Below are 27,434 nucleotides of genomic sequence, written 5' to 3' on the forward strand. Positions count from 1 at the left end.
TCGATCTTTCCTAGCATTGGGGTCTTTTCAAATGAGTCAGTTCTTTGCATCAGGTGGCCAAAGTATTGGAGTTTCAGCTTCAGCATCATTCCTTCCAATGAATATTCAGTACTGATTTCCTTTAGGATTGACTAGTTTGATCTCCTTGCAGTCCAAGGGACTCTCAAGAGTCTTCTCCAACACCACAGTTCAAAAGCATCAATTCTTTGGCACTCAGCTTTCTTTATAGTCCAACTCTCACATCCATACATGACTACTGGAAAAACCATAACTTTGACTAGATGGACCTTTGTTGGCATGTACTGTTAAAAGAGAAAAACTGGTTCTACTCTCATATTTCTCCCCTTATCAGCTCAGCCATTGTCCACTTTCTTTCCTCAAACTGATCATAATTCAGGGCCATCCAAAAGGGTCTAGGCACATGTAACTGTGGACATAAGGCCAATCTGCACACAGATGGTAATTGCAGGGTTTAGGGGTGTCTTTCATAGGGTTTGGGGTGGCAAGACTGAGGTCAGTGCCCTTCTCGTCACCCTATGACAGACTTTCCCTGTCCTCCTGAAGAGGAAGCCCCTCACTCCTCTGGCCCCTTCCCCCCGACATGTTTATTGTTTTCTCCATCTGACCCTGCCCCTCGGTGTGGTTTCTTTATCTGTCTCCGTGATGTGGTGGTGGTTCCTAAGCCAGCCCTCTAACCCTGGGGTCCTCCACAGCACCTAGCACATAGTAGATGCTCAGTAAATTTGTACTGTATGAAAGATGAGGAAGGAAAGGAGCGAGACATCGCTTCTGCTGATGCTTGTCTTGCCTGAGTAAAGGTCCATATTATGTGTTGTCTTGGGGAATGTTTTCCATCGCTATTATTCCTTCCTGTTTCTTCTCTCACCTGGGTCTCACTCCACTTCTGACACCTGCTGTTCCATAGCCTGGACTTTATACTAAGGTCTCCAGGTAAGAAGTGATGCTTCCACTCCATAAATGCCAAATCATGGCAGCTCGAATGAAATGGTTTGTAGCTCTGCCCCTGGAGGAAGCTCAGAAAGACTGAAATGCTAATGCGTCGTGGGTCCCCTGTTACACGAATAGCATCCTTCCCAGCAGCACTGGAGGCCAAGGGAAGGGGCGTGTTGGGCCCTGGAAGGGTGGGGGTTGGCTCAGGGATCCTCATGGGCCTGTCACTTGAGAAGTGGGACTGGAAAGGACACAGCAGGTGTGGGCAGCAGAGAGCTGGTGACTGTTGTGAGAATGCAAAAGGGAACCATCTTAGCTTGAAGGACCTCACCTGGAACCTCCCTGGAACTGAAGGCCACTAGCAGTGTTCCTCTGAGGTGGGAAGAATAGAATCTGTTTTTAATACCCCTTACCATCTGTCTGAATGAAGAGGAGGTGGACTTGGAGGGGCTGTCATAAACTCTTCCAGAATCTAGAACATCCCCCTGACAGTTCCTCTGGGACGGCTTCTCTCCAACTCCAGTCATGTGGCTCTGGAGGAAACAGAGGTGACAGGGCCATGTGACTAAGTAAAGCCAATCACAGAACCTCGTGCCCCTGACAGGATAGTTGGCCCAGGGCTGAACATATGATATGAGTTGGGCTACTCATACCCATCCCAGGAACCCTGATGCCCGCTGTGCTTCTTTCCGTACTGGCTAGATGCTTTAGGGATGTAAAGCCCTGGGGCAGGCAGCTGCAGAGCCCTTCAGCAGGAGTAGAAGCCTGAGGGAAGGAAGCTGTCAGGCTAAGAGAAGCAGAGAACAGAGAACGAGTAGAGGGCAGGAGAGAAAGACCGACCGACGACTTCTAATTTCTCAGGTCCAGTCGTTGAGATCTTTGCATCTACTCTGGCTCCTGTGTCCCAAATCCACAGTGTCCTTCCAATAAGCCTCCCCTTTCCTTGAAGCCAGTTGGAGTTGGGCTCCTCTCACTTGTGCTTCAGGCTTGATTCTAGATCCTTCCCAATTATGATGCACCTCCTCGACCCAAAGAGAGGCAGCCATTTGTATTAGCTCCACTGAGATGAAATCCTTTATTCTTTACTGAGGATAAGGCTTGCAGAGCACCAAATACAGTTCACCAGCATCCCTGGTGGGATGGCCCTGCATATGAGTGTGTTTGGAGTGGGCCTGACTGATTCCTGAAGCAGCCAGCATTTACACTGTGGGAGCCAGGCTGATCCTGTAGTTTCTCTGATTAAAAGCTGAGAAGTATGCTTTCAGGAAGACAGTACCCAGGAGCCAGGTCTCTGAGGGGGCTTATGAGCTCTGTGCCTCCTTGAAAGCTGATAAAGCAGAGGTCCTGAGAAATCTGGGAAAGACAGAAATACACACCGGTCAGCCTGAGCAGTTACCTGCCACCACCTCCATGCCCAGAGCAGGCAGCTCTTCCAATTTTTTTCCCTCTTTTGGGAAGAATCAAGTGGCTCTTTCAGTAGCTTCAGAGATGGGGGTTACGAGAACAAGAAGGGATAAAACATGTGATTAGCATGACAGAGGGGGGTGGGTAGCAAGGAGTGGGAGTTTTGGATTATTGTACAGAAACTAATATATAGAGGATGTATAATCAGCTAAGTCCTAATATATAATACTGGATTCTGTATTCAATACCCTGTGATAAAATCTGTAATGGAAAAGAATATGAAAAAGAATATGTGTACACACACACACACACACACACACACACATCAGGTCCCATTGCACCCAGGGATCATGGCATCTGGTTCCATCACTTCATGGCAAATAGATGGATAAACAGTGGAAACAGTGGCAAATTTTATTTTTGGGGGGCTCCAAAATCACTGCAGATGGTGACCGCAGCCATGGAATTAAAAGACGTTTACTCCTTGGAAGAAAAGTTATAATCTAGACAGCATATTAAAAAGTAGAGACATTACTTTGCCAACAAAGTTCCATTTAGTCAAGGCTATGGTTTTCCAGTGGTCATGTATGGATATGAGAGTTGGACTATAAAGAAAGCTGAGCACTGAAGAATTGATGCTTTTGAACTGTGGTGTTGGAGAAGACTCTTGAGAGTCCCTTGGACTGCAAGGAGATCCAACCAGTCAATCCTAAGGGAAATCAGTCCTGAATATTCATTGGAAGGACTGATGGTGAAGCTGAAACTCCAATACTCTGGCCACCTGATGCAAAGAGCTGACTCCTCTGATGCTAGGAAAGATTGAAGAGAGGAGAAGGGGATGACAGAAGATGAGATGGTTGGATGGCATCACCAACTAAGTACGCATGAGTTTGAGTAAACTCTGGGAGTTGGTAATGGACATGGAAGCCTGGCGTGCTGCAGTCCATGGGGGTCACAAAGAGTCAGACATGACTGAGAGACTGAACTGAACTGAATTGATACACACACACACACACACACACACACACACACACATAAAACAGTGAGAGCAGAAAGTAGCATAATATTGTAAAGTAACAATACTTCAATTAACTTTTTTGAAAAAAAAAAAAAAACAAGAATGGCCCATAGTTCCTCTCACACTCTGCTATTTCATTACTTCTGACCCCAACTCTTTTCTCTGCAGAGAATCCCTCTTCTTTTCCCCATTGCCCACAGCACTTTCTTTCTTTCTTTTTTTTTAAAATTAATTTTGTATTGGAGTATAGCCAATTGACAGTATTATGATAGTTTCAGGTGGACTGCAAATGAACTCAGCCATACAGATACAGGTACCCATTCTTCCCCAGATTCCCCTCCCATCCAGGCTGCCATGTAACAGTGAGCAGAGTTCCCTGTGCTACACAGTAGGTCATTGTTGATTGCCCATTTTAAATATAGCAGTGTACTCAACCCATTGTTGATACTATTCTCAGGCCTTCTAGGGAGACTCCCTTAACCTACACTCACCATCTTTGGCCACTTCAGGCTGGGTTGAGCGACTTACCCTGGTTCTGCAGCCCTCATCACCCCTAATCTGCCCCTGTCCCCCTTTGCACAGCCCCCAGGGGGCCATTTGCATAGAATCCAGTATAATTTGCCTCAACCCAAGCAGGCTTCCTCATGCCTCCATGAGTCTGCAGGGTTAGAATTACTGCAATTCCCTCTCTTCCCCAAAGCCTTCTTTGAGCCCATCGGCCTGCTCTGAACTCCCACAGGGGGCTGACATGAAGCCTCCACCCTGTGCCGGGGCTGAGCAGTTGCTGTGCTCCTTTGTTCACCTTAGCATCCCCAGGTTCCCCAACTCACAAAGTGTGAAGTTTCAGTGAAGTTCTAGGGTAAGCATGTAATTTACGATCCCAACCTGGACACCTTGGAGATAGGAAGGGAGGCAGTTAAACTCTATGGTGGGACAGAATACTGGGACTGTCCCTGGTCACCCCGCTTGTCACCTGTTCTATTTCAGGGATTGCTAGAGCTGACTTTCTGTGTCCCTGCATCTGAGGGCTCTGGTTGAAATGAAGCTCTGTGAGGGCTGAGGCCCTTAGTGTTCCCCTCTCCTTGTGACTCCCACCATGCCGGCACAGGATGGTGTCTCCATAGTTATTTCAGGAGAATGGATGTCCCAGACTGCCCTTTACTCTCAGGAGGTTAGTTTTGCGGGAGACACTGGCCCAGCCAATGCCTGTGCTCAGCCAGTACCCACCCTCATGGTCCCCACAGCTATGGTTATCTTAGAGTTCCCCACTCCTATTTTTTTCATTTGTAAGACCTGCTGAATTCTGTAAGATTATACTTCGGAACCTCTACCTTAGTGTTAGACAGAAGTCATCTTTCCATAAAAATTTCCACTCAATTATGTCCATACTGACTCGACTTCTACCTTTTCTGGAGAAATTTTACACTCTATTTAGTAGCAGCTGCAATGAGGTGACTGGGCCTGCAGAGGGCTCCCTCCTCTCAGCAGCAGTCAGAAGATGAGTTACTTCAGTTCAGTTCAGTTGTTCAGTCGTGTCTGACTCTTTGTGACCCCATGAATCGTAGCCTGCCAGCCCTCCCTGTCCATCACCAACTCCCGGAGTTCACTCAGATTCATGTCCATTGAGTCGGTGATGCCATCCAGGCATCTCATCCTCGGTCGTCCCCTTCTCCTCCTGCCCCCAATCCCTCCCACCATCAGGGTCTTTTCCAACGAGAACTCTTCGCATGAGGTGGCCAAAGTACTGGAGTTTCAGCTTTAGCATCAGTCCTTCCAAAGAACACCCAGGACTGATCTCCTTCAGAATGGACTGGTTGGATCTCCTTGCAGTCCAAGGGACTCTCAAGGGTTCTTGCAAATTCCAGATTTGCGAACCAGCTCCTAGTGTTGTCCCCTCACCTCTTGGGTGTAGTATTGACGGGACACTGGGTAGTCGATGATGTAGATGGTGAAGACAACAGGAGGCAGGGTCTTGGTATTGTTACATGATATCATTTGCTGTAGAGAAAGAAGGCGGTTGGCCCAGGTGATCCTTGGTATGTGGGGAGCTGGGAATTACCCTGTGGCATGACTCTTCACCTGGTCATCCTGTTTGGGCCTGGGGTTGATGCGCCTCTGGATGTTGCTGACCGGGTCACTTGGGCCAACCAGCAATGGGCTCTCGGTATCCACAAAGGCCTGGCATCCATCAGAAGAAGCAATAACCGTTCCATTTATTATTTATTTATGGAGATGCTGAGAGAAAATGGGAAAAATCAGCACCAGGGTCACTCTGAAGTCTCCCCTGTGACTGCCCCCTCCCTGAATGTCTCCCGAGCAGCCCTTCAGCTCTTGCCCTGACTCCGTTTTCCTTTTCTCTGGTCACATCACGTTTTTGAATTCCTTTCAGTTCTTGAATGCACACTGTATTGTACCTCTGGGCCTGGGCTTGTGCTGGAGCCCTTCCTAGAAGACCCCTCATCCTCTTTGTCTAGCTAATTTCTCCTCATCTTCCAGGTTCCTAGTTAATTGTCACATTGCCAGGAAAGCCTTCACCCCAGATGAGATCAGGTTCCTGTCCTAGTCACTCTCTGCAGGCACTTTCTCAAGTCTAGCTTGTACCAAAATAGTAATTCAGTGTGTGTATGAGTCGTTTCATATACATCTGCCTTAGCAGATGCAAGGGCAAGTTGTATCCTCAGTGTCTCCGTCTAGAGCCCGACACACAGTGGATGCATAATGTATGTTTGCTGAATGAATGAAGAACACCCAGAGACATGTATCTGGTGTTTCATCAATGATGGGTCAACCCACACAGTGAAGATGGAGGTCTCCATGCAGCAGATACTCAGAGTGGTGGTGGTGGGGACACAGGCAGCTCTTGGAGAGCATGTCTCCCAGCACTGCCCCCTCACTGGGCTCAGACACTGAAGCTCTGGCCAGGGGATGCCTGAGCTAGCCCAAGGGACTCCAAAGGACAAGAAAGCTTTTGTCTGAGGATATCATACAGAATCCCATCAATTTTTGCCCTTCCTTCCGAGACCACTCCTGGGTCCTAGCTTCCTGATTCTCTCTGTCACAGGAGAGAATGTGTGCTTAGTTTGGGCGGTAAGTAGCATTGGTTAGGTGGGGTATCTCTTTGTACACGTTGCTTTCAGGTCTCAAGACTGAGGCCAACTTCTCTCCACTGCTGGGTAACTTCTCCCTGAGGAGACCAGTTTTCCTGGTTTGTCTAGGACTTTCTCAGTTTTTCAACTGGCAATTCTGTGTACTGAGAACGTCCAAGGTCTTGGGTAGCCCTGGTCAGTAGGTCATCTTATCACAACCCTGTTTAGGCTGATGAAATTCCCCCTGATCCTCTTTTTAGCACAACATAGGTTTCTCAGTCCATGGTCCCCACCTCATAGCATAGGGATGCAGCCCTCCTCCAGGCGCCCAGGGCTCTTTGGACCCTTTCAGGACCCTGGTCAGAGACCTGGTTAGGTTTCAGGGAGCAACTATGAATCTGTGGGTGATGCGTATCTATGTTTGTGTCTCTGTGTATATGTGTGTTTATATCTGTGTGCCTATAAGTGTGTTTATGTGTGTCTCTATGTGTGGAGCATATGTTTGTTTGTGACTGTGCATGCAATTATGTGTGTCTGTGTGTGTACACATGCACGTGTGGGAGCATCACTTGGGGTGGCCCTCAGAGGGAGAGGCTTACCGGCCCATGAGCATATGCCAGTAGCAGGCTTGGGTCACAGGTGCCCACTTGAGATCTCCCTTGTAATAGGCATGATCCACCCCGCCAAACATGACCACACTGCTCTTCTCTGGCTGGCTGAAAAGAGAAGGAAGAAGGGGGCTGGTTGGAGGAGAGTAATGCCAGGCACTGTCTGAGGGCTGTGCTTCTCTACAAAGCAGGGGCACTACTACAGTCCCCATTTTAAAGATGTAGAAACTGAGGCTCTGAGGGAGTGAGTACCTGACCCAGGTCAGTCACTGTCTAATAAGTGCCACAGAAGAGGTTCAAAGCTGAGCAGCCTGGCCTGGCTCTGACCACCCAACCTTCTGAAGAGTGCCTGGTCCTCTCCAGCGACCTGACTGCTGAGATACACTCTCAGAGGACAACATGCTTGAGGGGTCAGGCCTCCTCCTTATCTAGCTTGTAATTTTTCAGGAAAGCCAAAGCCAGAGGGCACTTTGAGCGTGGGGATTCAGGCACACCCACAATTGGCTTCACTTGCTTGTGACCAGTGCTGCCCATGGGGCTCACAACTGAGCAGGCTCCCCATCTCTGCTATCCTTGTCTTGAAATTCCTAATATGTTTGACCAAAAGGTCTCATATGTTCATTTTGCACTGGCTTCTACTAATTCTGTCGCTGGTCCTGGAATCCCTGTGAAATGTTAGTGACAAGGGAAACATTCTTGCCATCTCTATCTGTCTTTCCATATCAAATCCATCAGCAAATCCTGCTGCCTTTTCTTCAAACCCATATCCTGACACCTTCCATTGCTATCCTTCTTACTTCCACTCCTCTGGACCAAACTGCTGTCCTTGAACTCATGAGCATGGTTGTGTTCCAATAAAACTTTATTGACAAAAACCCAATAGTGGGGCCAGATGTGATCCTTGAGACACAGTTCTCCTAGGCTAGACTGTTTCTCAGGAGTATTCTGGATCCGGTGGTCTATAATTTTTCATGCAACTGAAAGCATCTTATAACTAATTTATAGGGAGGGCTTGTCCAGTTCAGACTTATGAGCTCAAGTAGAAAGCAAAAACAGGCTGAGAAATGGCTATGATTCCTCAGGTTATCCAGGATGATTGTGGTCCCTTTGACAGCGAGTCTGTACTGTTAATCTCTTCCTTGAGGCGTGGCTGAAAAGTTAAACTAAAATAAAAGTGATGAGACTCTTGCAAACTTGGAGACAAACACTCCTAATAATGTGAAAAGTGTAAATGCTATGGGCCATGCCACACATCCGTGATCTTTTGTGGTCTTCCTTGACACGTCATGTAAGTGCATTGTTGTCCTCAGTTGGAAAGGAGATTGCTAAGAGGAAAAGAGTTCAAATGGCAAAATGAACACTTTAGGGGCAGCCCAGCGACATGTGAGTGACTTTAGGTAGTGGGATGGATGGCAAAGATCGGGGCGCCTTCGATGCCAGTCTGTATCAAAGATCTAGGCTAGAGCATTATTACAATTACAGTTTCAGTATTGGAAGAAATGTGATGCGTGCATCAACAAGACACTTTATGTCATCCAACAAACATATAAGGAGAGCCCTGTGTGCTGGGGTCTGGGTAGGATGCTGGAAAGTCAAAGTTGAGTAAGACACAGGTGGTCCTTATCTTCAGGGAGCTGGCAGTCTAAGGCAGTTTTCACAAACTCATGGCCTAGGAGGCAAGAAAAATGATAGAAGTGCATCCTGGACAGCCAGCATCACAGGCGCTACCCCTGGGGCAGCCTCTCCTCAGCTCCAGCTAGTGGTTGCCATGCTGGAAAGCAGGCTGATTGGCCCAGTTTAGCGAGAAGTCAGAAGTCTGAATATTTATGTACAATCTTCTGATTTTAAATGTTAGCAACTAGCTTCTTTTTAAAAAAATTCCAAAGAGCATAATGAGAGCCAAATCTCCAATAGCTGTGTGCTGGATTCAGGCTTAAGGCTGTGCAGGCTTTTAGTTCTTGGATAGAGGTGGGAGTAGAGAGGGGACAGGGAGGGGGTTCAGTTGAAAAGGAGTATGACAGGCTGTGTATTGTTTAACATATGCAGAGTGCATCATGAGAAATGCTGGGCTGGATAAATCATGAGCTGGAATCACGATTGCTGGGAGAAATATCAATAACCTCAGATATGCAGATGATACCACCCTTATGGCAGAAAGTGAAGAGGAACTGAAGAGGCTCTTGATGAAAGTGAAAGAGGAGAGTGAAAAATTTGGCTTAAAGATCAACATTCAAAAAACTAAGATCATGGAATCTGGTCCCAGCACTTCATGGCAAATAGATGGGGAAACAATGGAAAACGTGAGATATTTTATTTTGGGGGCACGAAAATCAATGCAGATGCGACTGCAGCCATGAAATTAAAGGACGTTTGCTCCTTGGAAGAAAAACTATGACCAACTTAGACAGGATATTAAAAAACAGAGATATTACTTTACCAACAAAGGGCCATCTAGTAAAAGCTATGGTTTTTCCAGTAGTCATGTATGGATGTGAGAGTTGGACCATAAAGAAAGCTGAGGGCTGAAGAATTGATGTTTTTGAACTGTGGTGTTAGAGAAGACTCTTGAGAGTCCCTTGGACTGCAAGGAGATCCAATCAGTCAATTCTAAAGGAAATCAGTCCTGAATATTCATTGGAAGGACTGATGTTGAAGCTGAAGCTCCAATCCTTTGGCCACCTGATGAGAAGAACTGACTCATTGGAAAAGACCCTGATGCTGGGAAAGATTGAAAGCAGGAGGAGAAGGGGAGACAGGATGAGATGGTTGTATGGTGTCACCGACTCAATGGCCATGAGTTTGAGTAAGCTCAGGGAGTTGGTGATGGACAGGGGAGCTTGGCGTGCTGCGGTCCATGGGGTTGGAATGAGTCGGACACGGCTGAGCGACTGAACTGAACTGAGGAAGCTCCAGGATGCACATGTCTGGTGAGGTTGCTGCACTGTTTTCCACGTGCTCTGCAAACCTGGAATCATGCTGTTTCATATTCTGTTCTTTTCTCTCAGTGTCCTATTGGAAGGATTTCCCATAACATTAAATACAATTATCAGGTAGTTCGTTGTGTGACGGCCTATTTATGTTGTGGACTCTTTATGCTCAGTGAATTTTGGGAAGTCCTAGATATTGCCTTTTGTGAGAGATTCTGAGGATTTCATTCTTGCTTATTTATATTTGCTGGTGCTTCTGCTCATTGCTTTAAAATAAACGTTAGAAGCAAAATTGTTGTGACAAAGGTCATAAGTATGTTTAGGACAAAACATCTCCAAAAAGATTTAATAAAGTTATACTCTTAAAGAAGTGTTCAAGACTTACCTTTTCGCTATTTTTTCCTTCCTATTCTCTCACTGAAGTCTACAAATTCCAGCTGATTTCATGGCAGTACCCATGCTGAGACCATCTGTGTCTCCCAATATGAATACAGCAGTGTGGTCTGGTGGGAGCATCTACTAGAGCACCCATTTATTTGCTTATTTATTTTTCTCTTATCTGGGTCTCCCTCAGCCTCTGACCCCTAGTCCCTAGCCAGGCTCTCTATGTCGGATCTCTAGGTGGGACAAAGTGATGCTTTCACTTGTAAGTGTCAAACCATGGCAGCTCAAACCAAATGGTGTGTAGCTCTGCCTCTGAAGGAAGCTCAGACAGGCTGAACGCTCTGTGCATCCTGGGTTCTCCTTTTACATGAATGCTTCCTCCCCAGCAGCACTGGGGGCCAAAGGAAGGTGTGTGCTTTGCCCTGGGGGAGGAGGCTGGCTCAGGGATCCACATGGCCCAACACTTGGCAAATGGGACTGGAAAGGACACAGTTGGTGTGGGTGGCAGAGAGCTGGTGATTGGGGTTGAAGGAAAATAGGAATCATCTCAACTTGAAGGGCCTCACAGAGATCCCCCTATGGCAGAAATTCACTGCCAATGTTCCTCTGAGATGCGGAAGATGGATAGAAGCTATTTTTATTACCCCTTACCATCCCTCTGAAAGCAGGCTTCCCTGATGACTCAAGAGTTAAAGAATTCACCTGAAATGCAGGAGATATGGATTTGATCCCTGGGTTGGGAAGATCCCCTGGAGAAGGAAATGGCCCCTTCCAGTATTCTTGCCTGGAGAATCCCATGGACAGAGGAGCCTGGAGGCAGGGGGGGTGGGGGGGCTACAGTTCATGGGGTCGTATAGAGTCAGATGTGACTGAGCATGCAGGCACAACAGCCCTATCCCTCTGGATGGGGAATGGTGGAGTTGGTGGTGCAGTCATAAACACTTCCATGGTCTAGAACATCTTCCTGTCACTGGATCCCCAGTGTCCTTCCAATAAGTCCCCCTTTCCTTGAAGCCAGTTGGAATTGGGCTCCTCTCACTTGTGGTTCAGACTTGGTTCCTGCTCCTTTCTAATCATTATACCCTCCCAGACCCAAACAGAGACACCCATCTGTTTTTGCACCATTAAGAGTGAAACTGTTTATTCTTTTTTTTTAACCATTTATTTATTATTATTATTATTTACTTTATCATGTTGAAACTGTTTATTCTTTACTGAGAATAGGGCCTTGCAGATCATCAGACACAGTTCCTCAGCATCCCTGGATGGGATGGCCCTACCTGGGTGTGTGTGTTTGGAGTGGGCCTGAGTGATTCCTGTAGCAGTGCAGATTTATGCTGCGGGAGCCAGGTCAATCCTGTTTTTACTCCTATCAAAAACTAAGAAATATGCTCTCAGGAAGACGTCACCCAGGATCCAGGTCTCCAAGGGGACCATGTTCTCTGTGCCCCCTTGAAAGCTGCTAAAGCAGAGGCTCTTGCGAATCTGGGGGAGACAGACATACATACCAGTCAGTCTAAGCCCTTACCTGCCATCCCCCTCAACATCCAGAGCAGACAGCTTTTCCATTTTTTTCCCTCTTGTGGGGAGAATCAAGTGGCTCTCACAGCAGCTGCAGAAGTGGGGGTACAGGAACAAGAAGGGCCAAAACATGTGGTTGTCATGACGAGGGGAGGAGGAGAGGATTGGGAGTTTGGGATTATCAGATTCAAACAAATATAGAGAGGATGGTTAAGCAACAAAGTCCTACTGTATAGCGCAGGGAACTGTATTCAGTAGCCCATGATACACTGTAATGGAAAAGAACATGAAAAAGAATGTGTATATATTTGTACATACATAAAACTGAGTGACTGATGTTCTGCAGAAATTAACACAACATTGTAAAGCAACTATACTTCAAAATACTTAAAAAAAAAAAAGAGCAAGAATGTCCCATAATTCCCCTCACACTCTTCTGTTTCTTTCCTTCCAACTCCTGCTTGCTCTGTGCTCTGCAGAAAATGCCTATTCTTCTCACCCTTCCCCACAGCCCATTCTTTTTCTAAAAGATTTTGATTTTGTATCACAGTGTAGCCAGTTAACAGTATTGTGACACTTTCAGGTGGACAGCAAAAGGACTCAGCCATACATCTACATGTATCCATTCTCCCCCGGGCTCCCCTCCCATCCAGGCTATTACATAACATCAAGCAGAGTTCCATGTTCAACACAGTAGGTAATTGTTGGTTATCCATTTTAAATAGCAGCACCCACAACCTGCCCTATATATTGTACTTAGGCCCACTGGGAAGCCTCCTTGGACCCATACTCATCCTCTTTGGCCACTCCAGACTGGGTTGAGTGATTTCCCCTGGTGCCCCCCTGATCTGTAGCCCTCATCACCCTTAATCTGCCTCCAGATCCCTTTTGCACCAACCACTCCATGCAATGGGTTGCATGGAATTTGGTGTAGATATCCCTCAACCCAAGCAGGCTTCTTCACTCCTCCATGAGGCTGGGGGTTTAGAATTACTGAAATTCCCTCTCTTCCTCAATGCCTTTTTTTGAGCCTATCAGCCTCTTTTGAGAAAGGAAGGGAGACTGTCAATAACTAGGGTGGGCCAGCACACAGGGACCATCCCCAGTCACTCCCCCTTGTCACCTGTCTATTTCAAGGGTTGCTAGAGCTGACTTTCTGTGTTCATCCATCTGAGGGCTTCGGTTGAACTGAAGCTCTTTGAGGTCTGAGGACCTTAGAGTTCCCCTTCCCTTTTTCCTCGACGCTGCTGGCACGGGGTGGTGTCTCTTTATTTATTTCAGGATGATGGATCTACCAGACTGCCCTTTACTCTCAAGTGGTTGATTTGTGGGAGGCACTGGCCCAGCCACAGAGCTCAGCAGCATCTTCAATGGTGTGGCTTGACCTGCAGGGGGCGCCCTCCTCCCAGCAGCACCCCAAGGTTTCCAGCAAGTCATAGATTTGGGACAGCCCCCAGGGATGAACCCTCACCTTCTGGATGTAGTATTTAGGGGACACTGGGAAGTCAGTGCCATGGATGGTGAAGGTAACAGGAGGCAGGTTCGTGGCACCATTACATGACATCATTTGCTGTAAGAAAAAGAGGGAGAGTGGTTGGCCCAGGTGATCCTTGGTGTTTGGGGCACCCAAGAACGACCCTGTGGCATGACCCTTCATCTCGCTATCCCCAACGGGACTGGGGTTGATGCGCCTCTGAATGCTGCTGACCACATCAGTTGGGCCAGTCAGCAATGAGCTCCCAGTATCCACAATGGCCTGACAAGCAATAATCTTTCCGTTCATGGAGATGCTGAGAGGCAGAGGGACAAAGCAGGCATCAGGGTCACTCTGAAATCTCTTCAGTAACTGCCTCCTGCCTGACTGTCTCCTGAAGAGACATTCAGTTCTTGCCCTGACTCTGTTTACCTTTATTCTGGTCACATCACCTTTTGGACTTCATTTCAGTTCTTGAATAAACTGGCTGTTTTGTGTCTCAGGACCTGTGCTGGTGCCCTTCCTAGAAGACCCTCATCCCCTTTCTATAGTTAATTTCTCCTTATCTTCCAGGTCCCAGCCTAACTGTCATTTTTTCAGGGAAGTCTTCACCCCAGACTAGATCGAGCATTTGTCTTGGTCACTCTCTGTAGGCCCTTCCTCATGTCTAGCATGTACCAAAGTGGTAATTCACTATTGGACTACCATGTGAGTCATTTCATCTACGTCCCTGTCACTAGAAGTGAAGGCGAGTTGTATCCTTAGAGCCTTCCTCAAGTGCCCAGCACACAACGGATGCATGAAGTATGTTTGTTGAATGAAGAACATTCAGAGACCTGTATCCGGTGTCTCACCAATGATGGGTCAGCCCATAGAGTGAAGATGGAGGTTCCCGGGGGCAGCAGGTGTTCTGAGTGGTGGCGGGGGAGACACAGGCTGGCCTGGGAGTGGCTGTCTCCCAGCACCACCTCCTCACCCGGCTCAGACACTGAGGCCCCTGCCAGGGGAGCATGAGCAGATCCAGGGGCCTCCAAAGGACAGGAAAGCTTTTGTCTGAGGGTATCATGCAGAATCTCATCTATTATTGTCCCTTGTTCTCAGGCCACTCCTGGATCCCAGCTTCCTGATTCAGTCACAGCTGCTGCCCCACTGTGTGCCTGGTTTGGGTGGTTGGTAAGTAGCATTGTTTAGGTGGCGTGTCTCTTTTTATGAATTGTTTTAAGTCTCAAGACTGCAGCCAACCTCTCTCCACTGCTGGGTAGCTTCTCCCTGAGTAGATCAGTTTTCCCAGACTTTCAGGACTTTCTCAGTTTTCAGCTGACAATTCTGTGTACTGAGAACACTCTAGGTCCTGGGTAGCTCTGGTCAGTAGGTCATCTTAACACAACCCTGTTCAGGCTGGTGAAATTCCCCCTGATCCTCTTTTCACCATACTGTAGGGTCTTCTAACCATGCTCCCCACCTCGCACAGGAATGCATCCCTCCCCCAGCCGCTCAGTCATCTCTGGATCCTTTCGGGACCCTGGTCAGAGGCCTGGACAGGAGGTCTGAGGCAATTATGTGTGTATGTAAGTGATGTGCATATCTATATTTGTGGGTCTGTGTTTGTGCATATCTGTGTGCTGTGTGTGTTTATATCTGCACCTACGAGTGTGTTTATATGTGTCTCGTATGTGTTTTTATGTATGTTTGTGGGTGGAGCCAGTGTCTGTGTGTGACTGTGTGTGTCTGTGCGTGCACTTGTGTGTGTCTGTCTGTGTGCATGTGTGGAAGCGTCATTGGGGTGACCCTCAGAGGGAGAGGCTCACCGATCCATCATTATCTGCCGGTAGCATGGTTGAATCACTGGTATCCACTTAAGATCTCCGTGGAAGTAGGAATTGTTGACTCCACCAAATATTACCACGCTGGCGATATCCGGCTGGCTGAATAGAGAAGGATGAGGGGCTTGTTGGAAGAGAGTAACACCAGGCACTGTCTGTGGGCTGTGCTTCTTCACCCATCAGAGGCACTACTACGGTTGTTTTTTTTTTCTTGTTCTCTTCTTATCTAGCCATGTAAAGTTATATATTTGTTTTTTGTGGTGCATATTGTTTTAGTGAATACAATAAAAGCTCATAAATTGTAAATATGCAGAAATTGAGGTTCAGATGGACTGAGTATTTGACCAAGGTTGGTCCCCATATACTGAGTGCCAAGGAAGAAGTTCAAGTCGGGCAGCCTAACCTGGTTCCACCACCCAATCTTATGAGGAAGGCCAGGTCCTCTCCAGCCACCTGAGTGCTCAGATATACCCTCAGAGGTCTCCATGCTGGTGTGGTCTGGCTTTCTCTTTGTCTAATCTATAATTATTCTGGAAAGCCAAGGCCCAAGGGAGCTAAGGGCATGGTTTCAGTTTAACTTCACTTGCCTGTGATCAGTGCTGTCCATGGGGCTTACAGTTGAGCAGACCTCCAACTCTACTATCCCTGTCTTAAAATTCCTAATGTTTTGAACAAGGGGTTCCACATTTTCATTTTGGACTGGCTTTTGCAAACTCTGTAGCTGGTCCTGGGCCTCTGGTGAAATGTTACTGAGGAAGGAAACGTTCTCTCCATCCCACTCCTTCCTTCCATATCAAATTTATCAGCAAATCCTGTTACCTTTTCCTCCAATATCCAGTATCCTGACACCTTCTATTGCTCTCTCTTTTATCTCTACCCACCACCCCCCTCCAACCTGGACAAAATTACTGTCCTTGAGCCCAACAGCACGGTTGTGTTTCAGTGAAACTTTATTGACAAAACCCAGTGGTGGGGCCAGATGTGATCCTGGGGCCATAGTTCTCCTAGGCTAGACTATCTCTCAGAAATATTCTGGATCTGGTGGTCTATAACTTTTCATGCAACTGCAAGCATCTTACAGCTAATTTAGAGAGAAGACTTGTCCAGCTCAGACTTACCTGCTCAAGTAGAAGGCAAAGACAGGCTGAGAAATGACTCTTCGGTTATTCAGGTTGTTGAAGACAGGGCTGGTCCTATCAATGGGAAGGCTGGGGTAGGCCAAGCCCAGGATGCCGTCATAAGGCCCATATTCCATGGCCTCACTGGACAGATTCGTGCTCAGGCCAAATGCTTGCCACACAGTAACAAGGTCCCTGACCTGTGGGAAGAGAGAGTTCCCACGTAAAGGTTTGGGAAGTGGGATTGGGCTGGAGTGCAGATCATTAGCATCTCAGAGAAAAACTGAAGCCTGGCTGTACTCTGGCTGGACCTAAGATGGTTAGACAAAGCTGGGACAGGAATTCAGGTTCCATTTGTGTGATGCTGTATATTTTAACAACATCTGCTTCTCCTGAAAACACCACCTGAGTGAGTCAAATTGACCTCAGCCTTCTGTACAGGTGGGGCAACCAAGACTCAGGACAGGACCGAATGGTTCCTGCCTGAGCATGCAGTGAATAGAGAGCAGGCTAGTCTTCTCTTTGGCATCACTATGATGTGATGACAGAAATGGATGGAATTCATTGCAATGCATTGCGGATTCTGTATCTCTCCAGGAAGACCGAAGCCCATTATACAATGTCACTGGCAGGGTTCTTATGAAAATTCGGCCTGGGAAAGAGACTTTTGCTGATGTGTATACCTGTGTGTGAGTGTATGTATGAGAGGAAGAGAGACGACCCTTCTGGGCAGGTGGCCACTAGGGGATTTGGGGATGGACAGTCTCTGCCAGCTAGTCCTGCATCTGTTTTGCAGGCAGCAGTTGCTCCCAGGGCCAGCCCTGACTAAGCCCCTGGTTCCCACAATACCCAAACAATGTCAGAGCCAAGATAGCCACTCATTCTCCCAGAGCCAGAGCTGAGGTTGATTGTCTTCCTCATGTCCTGGAAGGTGCTGGACTGACTAGGGTTGAATTTGCTATTCGTAGCTGCCAACACAAGAGATGCATATCTGTCAGCTGCCAAGGATAGAGAAGCGGGTGGGAAGGGCAGGACAAGATGGGTGGGGGAAGCAGGTACTCACAGCAGCTGGAACTTTGGCAGCAGACAGAGAGCACTCACAAGTCAGATGAGCCGGTGTCAAAGACGACATGGAACTGTTGAGGGGGTGTTCCAGTGGTGATGTTGTCAATGTAGGCCATCTACAGGGGCCGGGGAGGGGAGGTTAGTGCAGGCCAGTCTTCCTGATCACCCCTGATTCCCAGAGTACTGCTTCCCTCTGGGCAACCCAGGTCTCCAGAAATCACTTTCCAACCGTTCCTCCTCACAGCCTCTGCTCAGATAAGTTGCTGCATTTGAGAAGCTCTCCAGTTTCTTCTTCAAGAGCCAGACTGAGGGCCTCCTTCTCCAGGTGGGCCTCCTAGGTCACCCCAGGCCACTCCCTCTAAACTCAGACCATGTCTTGCCAGCTATGCGCAGGTGGCCCTTTCATTTGACATGTATTCAATTTTTGTCTCTCTCTCAGCCTGGTCTGTGCATTCTTGAAGAAGAGATAAGACTCTTAAAACAACAACAACAACAACGACAGAAGCAATAACTATAGTCTTGGACTTTTATGGCCTCACATGTCTTTGGGGCTCAGCAACTTTTTTCTGGTATCATTCCTGGATTTGCAGAGGGTGACCTTCCTCTGCCTGAGGATTCACACTTGTTTGCGGTTGGCTATCTTTTGATTGGGCTAGTCATGGCTCACTCTTCATCTTAACTCAATAGCTCACTTTGTTCAGAAAGAACAATCTCCCTCAATCTAATGTCTTGGCACAGAAATGGATGTTGACCTGCCACCTGGTCATTTCTGGGTCCAGTCACCACAGACCAAGAGTTGAGGATGAGAGTGCCTTTTCCTCTGGGAATGGGGTCCTGTTCCCCACTGTTTCTGCCTCCTGCAGGAGCCCCAGCCCCAACATCTCACCTGGCACCTCCAGATGAGCCCCAGTGCTAGGCCAGAGCACCAGAGGGCGCTGTGGAGCACCATCCTCCCAACACTTACGTTCAAGATGTTCCTCGGGGGATGAGATGAGAAACTCTAGTAAAGACCAGAATTGTCGGACAGACGGTAAGATTTTGCCTGCAGGAAATTTTTTGTCAGGATTTTTACCCTGAAGATTTCTTGCAGGGCCTGCTTCTTCTTTACAGGGATTCTTTTTATTGAGCATGGGGAAAAGGAAACAAAGAAGGGTTAGCAATCAGCTGTCTGTATTATAGTATGACTGCCACACCTGGCATTGTAATGGCACTGTGTATTTTCCAAGCATTCTTATGAGTGTCATCGTTTTATCAGAATGCCGTGCAAAGAAATGTCAAAAACCTAGGTCTGCATACAGTTTCTGTTGTGTAATCTTGGGTAAACCAGATGACTATTTGGCGCCTACGCGGATAAAGACATAAATAAATACACCCAGAATAGGAGAGAGAGCAGAGACAAGCCCCTGAGGCAAATTCAGGAGAAATGGGCTTCCACAGCACTGCACCTAGAGTTGCACGGGCTGTGCAGTGAACAATTGCAGGGAGCGGTGTTCTTGCATAGGTCCTAATGTGACTGGCACCCCCAGAGCCGTGCAACCCTGCAGGCCTACCTCAAGACGCTTTTGCCCCTCAATGCCCATGACAAGGTTCTCCTCAATGGGTGAGAGTTGATCTTTGGACTGCCAGAGAATTACTTTCTCTTCTAACCCTGATGGGTATAAGGATAAGAGGATGACAAGAGAAATCCCAGAAAGAGAGATGATGCCACTAACTGTCCCCATGCTTACTTGACTATGCGCTCCAGGAGGGCCACCAGCCCAAGCAGCACAAGCCACTTCATGCTTCATGAAGTAAAGGACCTTCACCAGGTCCTTCATGCTCCAAGGACCCAGGGAAGATTAAGTCCTGAGCTTGCAGTGGTGAACACAAGCTGCTAATTATATGTGCTCTGACCTGCCCTAATTTGACCCTTTAGGCCACTAATGGCTCTGATAAGGTCATGTGTGCGTGCTCAGTCATTTCGACTCTTTGCAATCCCGTGGACTCTTCAGGCTCCTCTGTCCATGGAAGTTTCCAGCCAAGAATGCTGGAGTGGGTTGCCATTTTGTCCTCCAGGGGATCTTCCCGACCCAGGGATCAAACTTGGATCTCCTACATTGCAGGCAGATTCTTTACCACTTCACCACCGGAATTCCCATAAAATGTTTACCTCTGTCAGTCTCTGCACATGGGATTTGGAAAATTCTCAGATTACAGAGATTTCTACTGTAATCTTTTCCTTGAGGCTTGGCTGAAAAATTAAGCTAAACTAAGAATGGGGAGGCTCTTGCTAACTTGGAGACAAAACACTGCTAAGAATGTGGTAAACAGAAGTGCTGGGTGCCATGCTATACATTCGCGATCTCATGCGGTCGTCCTAGAAACGCCATGAGATGTGCATGGCTGTGCTCAGTTGGGGAGGAGATTGCTAGGAGGAAAAGAGATCAAACAGCAAAGTGAAGACTTTAGGAGCAGCCCAGTGACATATGCACTTCCCTGGTGGCTCAGACGGTAAAGCGTCTGTCTACAATGCGGGAGAGCTGGGTTCGATCCCTGGGTTGGGAAGATCCCCTGGAGAAGGAAATGGCAATCCACTCCAGTACTATTGCCTGGAAAATCCCATGGACAGAGGATAGGCTACAGTCCATGGGGTCGCAAAGAGTCGGACACGACTGAGCGACTTCCCTTTCCTTCCAGTGACATATGAGTGGCTTTGGGTAGTGGGAGATTGGCACAGATCAGGGGCACATTTGCTGCCAGTCTGCATCAAAGATCTAGGCTGGAGCAGTATTGCAATCACATGGTTTTAGTATTGGAAGAAAGGTGATGCAGGCATCCACAAGATACTTTATATCACCCACCAAACATATAAGGAGAGCCCTGTGTGCTGGAGTCTGGGTAGGATGCTAGAAAGTCAAAGTCCAGTAACTCACAGGTGATCCGTATCTTCAGGGGCTAGCAGTCTAGGTCCGTTCTCACAGATTTATGGCCTAGGAGGCAAGAGAAATGAATGGAAGGGCTGGGTAGATATTCTGGACACTGGGCAGCACAGGTTCCACTGGGGGAAGCTTTGCTTCTGCTCCAACCAGGGACTGCCACACCGGAAAGCAGGCTGGTTGGCCAAGTTTCCAAGAGAAGTCAGAAGTAAATTTATGTATAATCTCCTGATTTTTAAATGTTAGCAACTAAACTTTTTTTTTCCAGAAAATATAATGTGAACCAATTCTCCAATAAATGTGCATGCATTGTTCATTTGAAGGGATTCAAAAGCTGGAGGGATTCAGCCTTCAGACTGTGCGGATTTTTATTTCTCACCTAGAGGTGTGAGTACAGAGAGGACAGAGGGGGGATCCAAGTCAAGTTGGTTGACTGAGTAAGAGACGGAATACATATTATCTATGTCAGTTTTTCTTCCATTTGTGAAGAAAGATCAGCAGTGTCATATAAACCAGTGAATTTAATAATATCCATTTGCTAAGGACAAATGGATAGAATTCTGTCATGCCTTGAAACATTTTAACTGCTAAACCAAACCTAGAAAGATAATTTTGAAGTGTTTTTATCAAAGAGGACCAAAAAAAAAAAATACAAATCACGCAGAGCTCCTGCTCAGCCTGAGATGAACAGGGCTGCCTGTTAAACTGTTGTTTCAGCCAAAGTAAAGACAATGGTGCCTCATGGCTCCTCCCAGGAGTCCCAGGGCCTCGGTGTTCCTGCGTGAGGTCTAGCCAGGTCTGACTCTGACCCTTGGGTAGAATATCAAGAGGCTCCCCCGTCACCAGGTGTGTATAGATAGAGTGCTATGTCTTAACCCATATTTGTGCACATTGTTTACATTCATTATTGGTTGTTCAATCTCCACAGAGTGGATTTGACAGCATCTAACAAATGACACACACATATGCCCTTAACTCAACAATTCTACTTCTAGGGATCTGTTCCAAAGATACGCTGGCAAAAGTAGAAATCACCATAAGCACAAGCTATTCACTACAACAACTGTTTTTTTTTTTAAATTTATTTATTTTAGTTGGGGGCTAATTACTTTATAATATTGTAGTGGTTTTTGCCATACATTGATATAAATCAGCCATGGGTTTACATGTGTTCCCCATCCTGAACCATTTGTAAATGCAAAAGATTACAAACATACCTTAAGTGACCATTTGGGGGGACTGTGGAATAAGGCACAGTGCATCCCAACACCTGGGTAGGATATGGGTGGAGGGAGGAGTGGGATGGGTAATTTCTTCAGGGTACACTGTTCAGTTTTTTAACAAAACAGGCCAAAAAAGTGCTTATAATTTGTTATTTTTACATACTCATGTGTCTATTTTCAATAATAAAGAGGGCAAGAATAAGTCAAAATCTACTAAAAATATAATTTATGGATGAGGGGCAGAGAAGGAAGTAATTTTTCTTATTTTATGGTTTGAATTTGCAACAATGTATATATGTTACAGGATCAAAAAATAGACAAACACATCAGTAGAAGCTGAGAACAAACTAAGACTAAGGAGCCTAATTGTATCAAGTTGATGACATAACTGTCTAGAACAAAAGATTACCTTAGTAAGTGGCTTTAAAATGCAGAATTTTGACTCTGTATTCAGAGTGGAATGTCTTCTAAGGACAAAGAGAAACAAAAACATGCCCCCACACCCAAAATAAAACCAAAATAAAACCAAAAACAAAAAAGCAAAGCAGTTTGAGACTGTATCCAACACCTTATTGTTGGTGATACTGCTTCTGCTATTATGAAAGTATTGCATGTGTGTTAGAGGTTAAAGCAAGCAAGTAATTGATATGGGGAGGGTGGTGAAAGGGGGGTTCAGGGTTGGCAACTCATGTACACCTGTGGTGGATTCATGTCAGTGTATGGCAAAACCAATACAGTATTGTAAAGTAAAAAAATAAAATTTAAATTAAAAAAAAAGAAAAAAAAAGCTAATATTATTCTAAAGTAACACAATCAGTGGATAGAGGAAAGAGATTCAAGTATAAAACAAAAAAGCTTAAGTAAAACCTTGCAGTCTTAAAACTTGAAAGCTTAAGTTTGTAACATTTAATTATTATTATTATTTTTTTTTAGTACTTCATCACTCTGATGGTTAAAAAACCTACTAGCGATGGCAGCTTGCTTATAGTGATTATCCTGAGGTCTAACTTGTGACCTCTAAATACCATTTTCCACCAGAGGATCTATGGATTCTTGAGGAGATGGCTGATTTCAGGACTGGGTCAAGAATTGTACAAGATAAGGCTGGGAATCTTGAAGGGCCAGAAAGTTGAGCCTTCAAAGACCAGCGAGGGCTGGACAAAAAGTTTAGTAATCCATATGAAGAGGCTAAAACTGGGACAATTTTAGCATCAGATCAAACCAGCTGAAATAAATTAAATATATAAAAAGCCAGGAGATCCAAATGCTAATAGATAACATCTAATTTGTCACAGTGACACATTGCTAGGGCACCAACTCACCAACATGGGCACTGAGAAAGGGAAGTAATCATCAACATTTATGCTATTTTTGTTTATAGGAAGCATATTTCATGTAACTACAAACAGTTAAAAGAATGATCTTTAATTGAAGAATTTTAGGAATTAAATTCAGAAGGAGTGGTAGAAACATAAATCCTCTGTTTTGCAACATCCTGATGAATCAGTGGTTCTAGGAAAAGGTCATCAATGGATGCTAAAACCATAAGATGAAAGGCTGAAGTGTTTTACAATGAATGCATGAGGTTGGCACCATCAGGACCTACTGCATCTCAGCATCTGTCATAGGAGTGGGGGAAATTATGAGCCTCTTGAAGTGGTGCCATAAGAAATATACGGAAATACATATAAAATATTTCAATAAAACTTGTTGAACTCAAGTCTAGATCTAACTCCCAGTTTTCAGGGAATTACATAGATAAAGGAACAGAGAAGCAATCCTCTAAACTAGCGGTCCCCAGCTTTTTCAACACTAGAGACTGGTTTTCTGGAAGACAATTTTTCTGCAGGTGGTGGTGGAAGGGAATGGTTTCTGGATAATTCAAGGGTATTGCATTTGTTGTGTACTTTATTTCTATTATTACATTGTGATACATAATGAAATAATTATGCAACTCATCTTAATGAAGAGTCAGTGGGAGCCCTGAGCTTGTTTTCCTGGAACAAGAGTGTCCCATCTCGGGGATGGGAGAGTGATGGGGAACAGCTGTAAATACAAATGAAGTCTCACTCCTGCTGTGTAGCCCGGTTCTCAATAGGTCAAAGACCCCTACTGGTCCTTGGTAGTGGTGTTGCAGACCCCTGCTCTAAACCCTTGTAAAATTCTATAAGACAAACAACTCCACCTCCTCCCACCTTTTAAACAAATAAGTGGCATAAAAAAGAAGGGGGAGATTACAGAGAGCAGAGTGTCAGGCCTAGAGTGAGTGGAGGAGGGCAGTGGCCAGTGGCTGGGCACAGAGGGATGAGCCAGAGGGCCAGCGCTAGTGCCGAGCAACCACCAGTACAGGCACAAGTACAGCGGGAACTAGGTACCAGCAGGAGGAGTAAGGAGCGGTAGCCGGTTCAGGCAGGTGACATCACGGACGAGAAGGTATTCACCAAGGAAGTGGACAAGTGGATCGAGCAGCTGTCCGCATCCCAGGTCAAGAGCCTCTGCAAGAAGGCTAAAGAAATGCTGACAAAAAAAACAAAAAGTTCAATGTACAAGAAGTTTGATGTCCAGTCACCATCTGCAGAGATGTGAATGGGCAATTTCATGATCTCGTGGAATTGTTTAGAATTGGTGGTAAATCACCTGATACAAATTACTTGTTTATGGATGATTATGCTAACAGAGGGTATTATTTGGTGGAAACAGTTACTCTGCTTGTAGGTCTTGTGATTCCTTATCAGTGAACATATCACCATTATTCAAGGAAATCATGAGAGGAGGAGACAGATTACATACGTGTGTGGTTTCTATGATGAATATTTCAGGAAATATGGAAACGCACACGTCTGAAAATATTTTACAGATCTTTTTGACCATCTTCCTCTCACTGCCTCAGTGGCTGGGCAGATATTCTGTCTACATGGTGGCCTCTCACCATCCATAGATACACTGAGATCACAGCAGAGCTCTTGATCACCTATGAGAAGTTCCCCATGAGGGTCAGATTCAGAGGGACCATGGAGGTTGGGGTATATCTCCTCAAGGAGCTAACTACACCTTTGGGCAGGATATTTCTGAGACATTTAATCATGCCTATGGCCTCATGTTGGTGTGTAGAGCTCATTGGCTGGTGATGGAGGGATATAACTGGTGCTTTGCCTGAAATGCAGTAACGATTTTCAGTGCTCCAAACTATTGTTATCGTTGTGGTAACCAAGCTGCAATCTTGGAACATGATGGTACTCTAAAATACTCTTCCTTGCAGATTGACCCAGCCCCTCACAGAGGCAAGCCACATGTTGCTCATTGCCCTGTAATGAAATTTAAACTTGTGCAGCCATGAGCCATATATCGATCTAATGGATATAGGGAGAGTGATAGTAACTCCACAAGTGTCAGAGGATAGTTCACGTTCAAAAAAACTTGTTTTCACAGGGGCCAAAAAGATGTGCCATATAAAAATACAAAACCTCTTGTCTTCAACAGCCGTGACCACTTTAGAGTGAACTAGTTCATCGCATGCTGAAGCGACATTGTTGGTCAAGAAGCTAGTCTCTGGTGTAGCACTATTTGTAGTTCCTTTGCTTTCTCTGAGGGACTGCTGATAAAAAGAGGTAAACATGAACACTTCATGAATACAGTTTAACTTCCATTTAGCTATAGCTTTATTCAGCATGACTGTAGAAAAGAATAGTAGCAAATAATCACTGGAGCTTAATGCACATTTTAAAAAATAAGTACCAAGCCCTCCCCTCTACTTGTGACTTTTGAAACTGTTCTGCTTATTTTCAGGGATAGCATTTAACTTAATATTGTAAAGTAATTAGCCTCCAATTAAAATAAATAAGTTTAAATTAAAAAAATTGTATGATTTGTCTGCCCTCAGCTTATTTTCCCTTTTCAAATCTCAGCTTCAGTTGTTCTTTGTTACTGTCAGAACCTGTTGATTTGCAGTGTTTTCCATGATCAACTTGTGGACCAAGAACTGAAAAAGTAAAATTTGAATTGTATCAATGGGCAAGACTGGTGCTGTTTATTTTATTTTTTAAAAAAATTATTTATTTTAATTGGAGAGTAATTACTTTACAATATTGTATTGGTTTTGGCATATATCAACATGAATCCACCACAGGTGTACACATGTTCCCCATTCTGAACCCCCCTCCCACCTCCCTCCCTGTATCATCCCTCTGGGTCATCCCAGTGCACCAGTCCCAAGCATCCTCTATCCTGCATTGAACCTGGACTAGTGATTCATTTCTTATATGATATTATACATGTTTCAATGCCATTCTCCCAAATCATCCCACCCTCCTCTCTCCCAGAGTCCAAAAGACTGTTCTATACATCTGTGTCCCTTTTGCTGTCTCGCATAGAGGGTTATCATTACCATCTTTCTAAATTCCATATATATGTGATAGTATACTGTATTGGTGTTTTTCTTTCTGGCTTACTTCACTCTGTATAATAGGCTCCAGTTTCATCCACCTCATTAGAACTGATCCAAACGTATTCTTTTTAATGGCTGAGTAATACTCCATTGTGTATATGTACCACAGCTTTCTTACCCATTCATCTGCTGATGGACATCTAGGTTGCTTCCATGTCCTGGCTATTATAAACAGTGCTGCAATGAACATTGGGGTACACGTGTCTCTTGTGAGACACCAAAAGAGACACAGATATATAGAACAGTCTTTTGGACTCTGTGGGAGAGGGAGAGGGTGGGATGATTTGGGAGAATGGCATTGAAACATGTATAATATCATATACGAAATGAATCGCCATTCCAGGTTTGATGCATGATACTGGATGCTTGGGGCTGGTGCACTGAGACAACCCAGAGTGATGGTACGAGGAGGGAGGAGAGAGAGGGGTTCAGGATGGGGAATGTGGATTCATGTTGATGTAGGGCAAAACCAATACAATATTGTAAAGTAATTAACCTCCAATTAAAATAAATAAATTTATATTAAAAAAAGACCTGTGTAGTTTGGATGGATTGCATTGTGTCCACCCCCAAATTCAGATGTGGAATGCACAACTCCTGATGTGATGGTATTAGGAGTCAGGGCCTCTGGAAGGTAATTTGGTTGAAATTTTGGTTGGGGGCTTCTCTGGTGGTTCAGATGGTAAAGAATCTTCCTGCAATGCAGGAGACCTAGGTTAAGTTCCTGGGTCAGGAAGATCCCCTGGAGAAGGAAATGGCCATCTACTCCAGTATTCTTGCCTGGAGAAGTCCGTGGACAGAGGGGCCTGGTGGGCTACAGTTCATGGGGTTGCAAAGAGTTGGACATGGCTGAGTGACTAACACACACTTGGTTGAGATGGGGTCTTAATGGTGGGGCCCTCTGATTTGATCAGTGCCTTTATTAGAAGAGCCACCCAAGAGCTTCCTCAATCTCTTCTTCTCTGTCTTTCATTCTCCCTCCCTCTGCCTCCCTCCTTACCTCCTGCCCCGTCCACCACGTGTGAGGACACAGTAATATAGGAACTGTCTCTGAGCCAAGAAGAAAGGTCCTAAGAATGCAGTTGGCCAGCACCTTAATCTTGGACATGTAGCCTCCTGGCTATGACAGACTAACAGAATAGTGTTGCAGTTCTTGATGCTGAGTGAAGAAATACAGGGTTCTTGTTACTATTCTTTTTTATTTTGTGATGTTTGAAATCTTTTTGCAATCAGCAGTTTACAGATTGTTTGTTCTCCTGTCATATGATCACCATCCACCCCTTCCCTCCTCCCCTACTGCTAAGCTGCTTGGTCATCTGTCAGGGAATGTTTAACAGGAGGGTTCCTATGTGCTGTTTCTCATAAATCCTCTGTTCCTTATCAGTTTCTGTTGCCAGAAACCAGTGGAATGGCATGCCGCTCCCAGGACTGAGGTCATAGTATGAGACAGGTTTGAATCTCCTTCAGTAAACA

The 27,434-nt window shown here is 45.8% G+C and overlaps 1 protein-coding gene and 1 pseudogene across 1 annotated transcript; one reads left to right on the forward strand and one right to left on the reverse strand.

The window, feature by feature from the left end:
- Positions 1 to 1,699: 1,699 nt before the first annotated feature.
- Positions 1,700 to 19,196, reverse strand: LOC138083429 (pregnancy-associated glycoprotein 2-like). The gene is made up of 13 exons (XM_068977316.1): positions 19,148 to 19,196; positions 18,930 to 19,027; positions 17,416 to 17,495; positions 17,164 to 17,305; positions 16,315 to 16,514; positions 15,182 to 15,298; positions 13,561 to 13,689; positions 13,371 to 13,473; positions 11,720 to 11,863; positions 7,059 to 7,171; positions 5,453 to 5,510; positions 5,273 to 5,371; positions 1,700 to 1,738 (listed from the first exon to the last, which is right to left on the reverse strand). Exons 1-13 carry the CDS (start codon positions 19,194 to 19,196, stop codon positions 1,700 to 1,702), a joined length of 1,371 nt encoding a protein of 456 aa, XP_068833417.1.
- A 4,625-nt stretch (positions 19,197 to 23,821) lies between these two features.
- Positions 23,822 to 24,854, forward strand: LOC138083430 (serine/threonine-protein phosphatase 2A catalytic subunit alpha isoform pseudogene; annotated as a pseudogene).
- The last annotated feature ends 2,580 nt before the right edge of the window (positions 24,855 to 27,434 follow it).

Source organism: Capricornis sumatraensis, chromosome 8, assembly GCF_032405125.1.
Source record: "Capricornis sumatraensis isolate serow.1 chromosome 8, serow.2, whole genome shotgun sequence".
Taxonomy (NCBI): Eukaryota; Metazoa; Chordata; class Mammalia; order Artiodactyla; family Bovidae; genus Capricornis; species Capricornis sumatraensis.

Coding starts and splice junctions, on each gene's coding strand:
- LOC138083429 (XM_068977316.1), bottom strand. CDS start 19,196: ATGAAGGACCTGGTGAAGGTCCTTTACTTCATGAAGCATGAAGTGGCT. Junction 13,474..13,560: donor CCCAGTCCCGTTGGGGATAG/CGAGATGAAGGG, acceptor CCTCTTTTTCTT/ACAGCAAATGATGTCATGTA. Junction 5,511..7,058: donor TGGCATATGCTCATGGGCCG/GTAAGCCTCTCC, acceptor GGTTGGCCCAAG/TGACCCGGTCAGCAACATCC.